At 35.4% G+C, this 8,818-nt stretch overlaps 1 protein-coding gene across 3 annotated transcripts in view; it reads left to right on the plus strand.

Moving 5' to 3' along the window:
* Positions 1-4,394, plus strand: part of LOC132109842 (gamma-aminobutyric acid receptor subunit alpha-6-like) — a 52,482-nt gene extending 48,088 nt beyond the window's left edge. For all 3 annotated transcript variants that reach the window (XM_059516228.1, XM_059516227.1, XM_059516226.1), the window contains one exon: positions 2,746-4,394. In XM_059516228.1, the coding sequence (XP_059372211.1) occupies positions 2,746-3,279 (534 nt within the window). In that variant the 3' untranslated portion in view covers positions 3,280-4,394. The remainder of the gene's footprint in view (positions 1-2,745) is intronic.
* The last annotated feature ends 4,424 nt before the right edge of the window (positions 4,395-8,818 follow it).

The raw sequence follows: 8,818 nt of genomic DNA on the forward strand, positions 1-8,818 counted from the left end.
AAAAAAATATATATGTATATAAAAATAATAAATAAAAATAAATAATTTGCTATGTTATGTGTTATGCACTTTCATCCATGAATTCCCATCAGCCCCTGCTGTAAAATCTCCTCCCTTGATATCACTGTGATCTGTAACACTTGTGCATGCACGCATACACACACACACACACACACACACACACACTCTCTCTCTCTGAGTGGACTCATCTCTCTTGTCCTTGTTTATATGAAAAAAGCTGTTTATAGAATAGCTCCACCCTCCTCCTCCTCCATACACCCACAAACAGCAAACCATCTGATCATAAAAGCTCCTTACAGCCCTGAACGTTACTGCAAGCGTGACGTCTGTTCAGTTGCACATTACAGGCACATGCTCACTGCATGGTTCACTTCATTCGGTTACAAATATCTTATTTAAAATGGTTTCAATCATGTTGTGTACAGAAATATTATTTACGTAAATAAATATAGTGTTGTTATTCTGACTGCTGTAAAATTGCTTCTTCAAATGGGTTATGGATTTGCTTTGACCGGTTTGATTCAGAAGCTGTTGCGAGACTCTTACGTGTCTTCTCATTAAAAACACAAGTTTGGCAGCTCAGATTTTGCACTACAATAGTGTCATCAACTAGCCTGGTTAAAACCAGACCCTTTTCAGTTGAAACTGAGTAGAGAGAATTGAAAGAATTGAATTGAATTGAAAGAGAGAATTGAAATTCGCCGGAAGTAGTCTGGGTTTTCCCAGGCTAGTCATCAACACATTTAGAAAAGATTATTAAACCAAAACTGGGTTTTATATTGCTTCATATTACAGAAGACAAAGTTTTTTGTGTGTGTGTTTTTCATTTTTTTGTAGCACTACTTGCTTTAATGTTTTAAAATGACTGTAAGAGTTTATTTTAAAGGAATAGTTTACAACTAAACTCACCCTCAGGCCATCCAATATGTATATGAGTTTGTTTCTTCATCAGAACAGAGCTGAAGAAATGTAGCATTACATCAATTGCTCATCAGTGGAACCTTTTCAGTGAATGGGTGCCGTCAGAATGAGAGTCTAAAAAGCTGATAAAAACATCCCAGAATCCACACAACTCCAGTCCCTCTAACATCTTGTAAAGTGAAAAGCTGCTTGTTTGTAAGAAACAAATCTATAATGACAGATTTTCTTAGTCGCTTTGGTGCATTTTTCAATTCAGAAATGAAATTCTCAAAACTCTTGTTCAACCTCCACTTCATCTAGTCACTTGTGCACATCATAAAAGCAGTTTCTCATTCTTTTGAACAAGTTGCGATTGCTTTGGTACATTCATGCAAATAATTATGGGCATTTGTCAGCAGCTTCCTACATTATCAATTGCTAATGTCATGTTGTTCAAAATGTATTATATAGTTTTCTGAGCAATAGTCCCTCAAAAAATCTAGTCATTAGTTCATTGTATGAGTCATTAAATGCAAAATGGTTGATCTAGTTGTTATAAACTGTCAAACTAATTTTCTACACATTTCTATTAGACGTTTTACTAATTTGCGATTAATTGTGCAGGTGAATCATGACTTTCACTAATGAGGAGTATGTAGATCAACCAATGATAAACCTGTTATCTGAAATAGCTCACCAAAATATCTCATGAACCTTCATTTGGAAAACATATGTAGACAGAGGACAACAAAAGAGTTACAAATTCTGACAATGGACATTCTATTATTTGTTTATTTTTCCTATATCAAAGTAACATGACAATGTGTGTTTTTTTTACTAGTAAAAAGGGTAACTGTGTATCCTATCCAGTCTCTTTCAATCAATACATAACTTACATACAGTAGTGTGTAAATTTGTACTTTTGAAATGGATATATGACATAAATAAGTGCAGCCTTCTGCATTTCTATACAGTAACTGTCATCCAAACGGTTGCCATAGATTACATCAGGCAACACTAACAGAGTACAATTGACAACATGACTAACATATCTTGTTTGTGAACAATGACACAAGGACTTTTCATTCTGATGTCACAGATGTGTTCACTGACATGAATACTTACTTTTGAGAGATGAAGTTACAGGCTTTTGCAGGTTATCCATTGTGTGGTGCGGTTTTTACAAATTATTTTGAGGAATGCACCAAAGCAACTGTGAAAAACTGTAAGATGTTTTTAACTTCAAACTTTCCATTATATTGCTTTCTCCAGTGAAAAAATAATTGTGTCTGAATCAGGAGAGAAATATGCAAAGATCACTCATCATTTACAAGCAAAAACGGTTCTAAACACATATGTTGGTGGATTTTGATGTGAATGGACAACAGGGGATGGACTTAACTACTGGCGAATGCATTATCATGGTTTTATGGACTTGGCCAGAAGCTTCAGTTTAAAGTTAAAACACTTTAATAATTAATAGTTGTTTATGACAAACATGCAGCTCTTCACTTCACTTCAAGGCAATAATTGATGGACTGGAGTGGTGTGGATTACTTGTGGATTATTGTTTTTATCAGCTGTTCTGACTCTCATTCTGATGGCACCCATTCACTGCAGAGAATCCATTGGTAAGCAAGTGATGTAATGCTAAATTTCTCCAAATCTGTTCAATGAAGAAACAAACTTATACAAATTGGATGGACTGAGAATATTTTAAGCAATTTTTTTTTTTTGTAACATTTGTAATTGCTACTAAAACAGCATTAGCCGAGAACATCTGTTGTGCATTATACTTATGTTTTTCTCCCTTTTACCCAACAGCAAAACTCAGACACCAATGGAAACTTAAGAAAACGCGTCAACTCCAATGTCCAGTCTCAACCAGACTCCAAGAAAACCCAAAGAACCGAAACATCTAGCAAGACCGGTGCATCAGCTGCATCCAAACCAACCTTAACCAGCCAATCATCTTCCACCTCAGAGGGTACCAGCAGTTTCTCCAGCCAATCACGTCTCAGCCCGAGTTCCGCCAGCCAATCAAATGCAGCCACTTTGTCCTCTGCCTCAAAGACAACACCACCGGCCCCGCCCTCTACACCAACAGTTCCCGAGAAACCGTCGCCAAGTGCACCCACAGGCTCCGCCCCTCTTCACCATCTCCTTGGGCCTAAATTAGAGAATATTAAAAAGAAGGAAACCAAGGCTGCACCTCAACCTGCCGCTCCTCCAACCGGAGGAGCCAGCAAGATCGATGAATATGCACGTATTTTATTCCCAGTGTCCTTTGGGGCGTTCAACATGGTGTACTGGGTGGTTTACTTATCCAAAGACACCATGGAGGCAAAGGGAGGCTAACAAGAACAGGATTGGTTGTTTGCACCCTTTTTTCTACAACTCAGATGAAATAAAGAGCCCCCTTAAGGATTACGTCAACAAGCAATTCCAAGAAACTAAATTATACTACTGCAGACAAAACTGCACAAGCGCACAGAAGAAATTATCTAGGTGAAATAATATTAAAACTTCTTTTGTTGGTAATCAAAAGGGCCGTTCACAAGATTAAGCATGTGGATATATTATAATAAGTCAAAATAATTCAATAAAAAAAAACAATCCAAGCAATTTCACAGGAATGAATCATAGATTTATCTGTTGTCTGTTTGAATAGCCATATTTCCAGTCTGTCCTTTTTATCACCGGACACACTGAAGAAGGAACAATGCCACTGAGTAGAAAAAACAATATTAGTGTCGTTTAGTCTATTTTTATATAGAGACACTTCCGGAAAATATCCTTCATTCGGAGAAGCGGAATTTTCAGAAATCTGACAGATTGTAACTGACCTTGCCGATGTCTGCCAAGAAGACGTATTTCTGACATATTTCTTTCAGTTGTGATGAAATCTATTTTAAACCACATCATGGTGTATGTAAACTATCAGGCATGAATGGTATCTATCCCATGTTCTCTCACCGAGAGAAAATGATGGAACGGAGCACGTCCTGATCGGTGAAAGACACATATGCATGTATTTTATGTTTTAAACAGACTATAAGAATTTACGTCGTTACAAATTAAGTCGTTAAAGCATAAATTTTATTTTCTCTCTTTGTTTTTGAAGGTGAATGGCTTGTTTTGCGTTCAGTTCGATTTGGGTTTCGTTTTCATTATTGCAGTATTTTTGGTCTTATAGCTGATATGTTCTCAGCACACAGCATGTGCCGACGGGCCCCCTGGAGCCTGGTGCCGTGGCAACCCCACAGGGGCCAGATGGTTCTGGAGTCATTTAGAACAGTAAGAGGGTTTAACTGACTGATGTTGTCATACAAGCGCCAGAGGATGATGAAAACCTCCACCGATCCACATAGGGCTGTTTTTGTGTGTAAATTGGATATAAACAGTGATTGGTTGAGGTCTTCATTATCCACCAGTCGTTAGTTTCCACAAAAAAAAAACAACTAAAATCTGTGTTAAAGTGAAAATCTCCTGTGAAGAAAGTCATACGGGTTTGGAACAGCATGAAGCCAGTTAATTTTTGGGTGAACTGTCCCTCTAAAGTTTGATTTATTTGACTCATGGTGTTTTGCTGTTTAGTATTAATGTGCTGGAAACTGCTGAACTGATTCCATGATATTTGGCTTTTCAACGAATCCATTCCACCATTCTGTTAAAATACGACATAAAACATAGCGTATATGGCTACATTTTGTTTGATTTAATTGAATCTATACAATTTATTAAATTATTATTTGATTACTTAGAACAAATGTACATGTGTATTATTAGACCTGTGCATGACTGTGGGTGTGCTGGTATTTCTGTATGCGAGTTAATATGGAGATACAGACAGTCTCACTGATTAGACTCAAATTTTAATGATCACTCCACATGTTAAGAAACACAAGTTCATTTCATCTAATGAATCATTAACTTTACTCTCCCTCTATCACATTGTCTTTTTTTTATAAATAAGCATAATATTTATTACTAATTGCTCATTATATACTGTATATTGTCTATTTTATTTGCAATACATACACTACTAGAGAAAGGTTTGGAATAATTGCAAGTTTTATGTTTTTGAAAGAATTTTACACAAGATATTAAGAAGCTAAAATTTTTGTTTAGCATCAATAATAATAAAATAAAATATTTATTGAGCAGCAAATCAGCATATTGAAATGATTTGAAAGGATCATGTGGCACTGAAGACTGGAGTGATGATGCTGAAAATTCAACTTTGAATCACTGGAATAAAGTACATTTTACAATATATTCAAATAGAAAACAAATAAATGCAACCTTGGTAAACGTCTTTCAAAAACATTAAGAAAATGTAATGAATTAACATTTTTGGCTGGTAGTGTATATGGATGTCTTGTCTTTCCTTATCTTGTCTTGTTTTGCTTCAAGCAACTAAATTTTTTGTCATACATCATGAGGGACTGGGAATGTCTGTGTGCTTAATAATTAATATTTGAAAGATGCTGATCTAATGCTTTGAGAAATAGTGAGTAGATCTCAAGAAAGCAAGACCGAAAATAAATAATGCATGTTCTCACTATTTTGCATGATTACATACTGTACTGTAATCTCAGAATTTGGCCTAAATATGGTTATTTTGCTTTTTCAGTCCATTTTTGTGCAAGTATTATCACCAAGTGGAATTGCAAAAATAATGACACCGTTGGTTGATCCATTGTGGCTGAATCAGGCTGGTTGTATTTGTGGCTGACTTTGCTACAAGTTCTTTTGGCACACTAGTAGTTTCATAGTGTGTTTCATTGTGGGATGGAACTGCACATTTTTAAATGTACTAGGCCAACTGACCATTCACCAGGAGTTTGATTGACAGGTCAGTTATACCAATCATAATGGTGAATCTGCCATATTGTCTGACAAATAAATAACAGCAGAGTAGATTAACATCAGTGGACTTTATCATGAAAAATGGTGTGTATTGACGTATTTCCGCTGTTGAAACAAGATACCTTCTGATGTTCATTCATGTTTATTTCATGCTATACTAGTTAATATGAAGAGATGATCGTTTCACTTGCAGCTTGAACTACAGAAGTGCTACAGTGATCTGTCATTACACATTAGAGGTGCTGTATGTAAGTTTTGGACTCTACTAAAGCATAAAAACACCATAATATGTTTCCAGATATTTAAGAAACATGCTAAGGTAACATACTTGTTTATTTGAAAAACAGTGTCAGTTTGGTTTGTGAAACCCACCCACTGCCAGTTTACCCAATTGTATTTCGGCACCCAGGGTTGCCAGTTATCGGAAAACACAGTGAATTTAATTTCATGCATCGTCAAGCGCGCTCGTTCCTGTTGGTGTCAGCAATCCGGCAACCTGTGTGTTAAATCTGAGAAGGAGGGGTTGTGTGAAAAAAACCCTCTCCAATATTTGAATTTAGACTGCAATACCTAGTTCAACCACTCGGTGTCAATCCACAAAACGGTATTGCTGGAATGTCTTACAAAATGACAAAATTTGAAAGCTGACACTTTGTTTCATACCAACAAAAACCTGCTCTGTCTTCTCTTTCGGCACGTTGTCAGTTATCTCTTTGCTCCGCGATGTATTTTTCACTGCGTGATAACATGGTATGTGGTGTGAGAGTGCCATGGTTTGTCAGACATAGCAATATTAATGAAAGGGACGGGTCTTTACAAAGGGTCAGTTGGGTTCGTTGTTGAAAATTTGCATACTGTGCACAGTATACTGCATACTTTTGCATATTAATTTCTCACTTTTGGTCTATGTTTTAATGTGACACACTGTGTGTGTAAGAGAGAGGGAATGAGAGTGAGAGAGAGAGAGAGAGAGGGAGAGAGAGGGAGTGACAGGCTATCAGCAGCGAGATGGAGTGATCAAAATGTCTGGCTTCCCTGGAAACTCAGCCTAGTGTGAAACTGACTTTGTACCTTCATCCTCCATCACACACACACACCTCATTAACCTGGCTTTTTAATGGTCCTATATATTGTTCTCTCTCTGACAACATTACCAATTCAGAATGATGAATATGTGTTTATATACATTCATAAATACATGTGTATCTCAATCCAATTACCAGCAGTAGCTGAAATAAGAGCTAACTTGAGCTGCAGTTTTATATTTAGGCTTAAATGTAAGGTGTATTTAAATTTCCATTCGGTTTTAATATAAACTAATACACTGAGAGTGATGCATATTTTGTCAAGTCATACCATAAATGATACAGGTAAGATTTACTTAATAGTACTAATAAACAACATGTGTTTTAATAACCAGATTTATATATTTATCATCAGTGAATCCAATTTGTTTAAATCGCATACATTTTAACTATTTGGATATCGCTTTTTCCACAGTTAGCCATATTTTAATGATAGTAATTCTTTTTAAATGGAACAAAGGTGATTGTTTTCACAATGAAGAGATTTGTGTTGATTCTAAATGTTTTGGAATTTGAAAATATTATTATTTAAATAAAATCAAATAATTTCTAAAAAATGTCCTGATTTTCTCAGTTCAGAAATCCTGCCTGTTTCTTACCCGTTTAATTTATGCTTGGCTGACAAATATGTGTCAAATCATGTGGTTTGTTTATGCTAAAACTGTGTGATCCTGATGGGTGGGAAATTAATATGCAAATCAAATACATAAAATATCGAAATTAGGCTTAAATATTACATATAAATTAAGTGTGGGTCTGTATTTAGGTTTGTGCTGTAAGGTTTGAGTGTGTGTAGAAATGGGAGAAGTGCGTGACTGTTAACTTTCCACTTTGTGTCTCCACGGGCCATTTGCCTGAACACATCTCCTCCGGCACACCGCAGCTTATCGTTCAAACACAGGAAACTCATTCGCTCCAGTGAGGGATTGCTTTATTAGACATGTTACGTGAGACACCCAGAGACCAGAAATGTCCCGGCCCGTACTGAGCACATTAATACCCTTAAGAAAAACCTAAGAGTTTCAAAGATAAAGTTCATCTGAGGTACAACAAAGAACATTTGTCTGAAAAAAAAAAACAAAAAAAACAGCCCTTTTCGCTGTATATGGTTCATGAGTTGCTACATAGTCATGTGGAGATTTGAAACAAGACAGGAAAAAACTTTCAGGTCACATTCACCTCAATATCACAGGGGAAAAATTAAGAATTACATTTTTCATTAAGAAAATAAAACCTGTTTTTAAGACCTTTGCAGTTAGACATTATTCTCACTGCTGTAATTGTGATAAATTGCTTTTTTTCATCTTTTGTAAGACACTTTGGATAAAAGAATGTGTAAATGTAAGTAATATATCCTGATGTTTCATTCATTTTTATCATTTATTTTGGGGTAATTCCTAATATGTTGATTCTCATTATGTTGTTATTTTGTTTTATTATTATTCTTTTTAAGTCAGCATGAGTTTAAAAAGGCAGTACAAATAAATATAATGTATGTATAGTTAAATATTAGATGTATTATTATTATTATTATTATTATTATTTAACACAATTAATTTTATTTATTTATTTATTTTATTTTTTTGGAGATCACACAAAAATTATAATGACAGCATTTTGTTCTTTAGATTTTATGAAATATGAAAGACATGTTCATGGCTTTGTGAGATTCACCCAGACAGTTGAACCATAAGTTCTTTGAGGAACAAGTTCTTTAAGGAATTTAGGAGTTTCTTCTTAGAACGTTCTTCTATGGCTTCAGACTGCAAAACCCTTATTTGGTCTAAGTGGACGCTTTATTTTGAGAGTGAATCCAGTGAACACAGATATGCGTGTGCCACGTGCATCTAGAAAGGAAACTTCAACAGGCTTACTTTTTTTTTATTCAGTTTCTTTGTTTTTGTATAATCTGCAAAACCATTGTGATCAGTCATTTTCTT

The sequence above is a fragment of the Carassius carassius genome, chromosome 29 (assembly GCF_963082965.1).
Source record: "Carassius carassius chromosome 29, fCarCar2.1, whole genome shotgun sequence".
Lineage (NCBI taxonomy): Eukaryota > Metazoa > Chordata > Actinopteri > Cypriniformes > Cyprinidae > Carassius > Carassius carassius.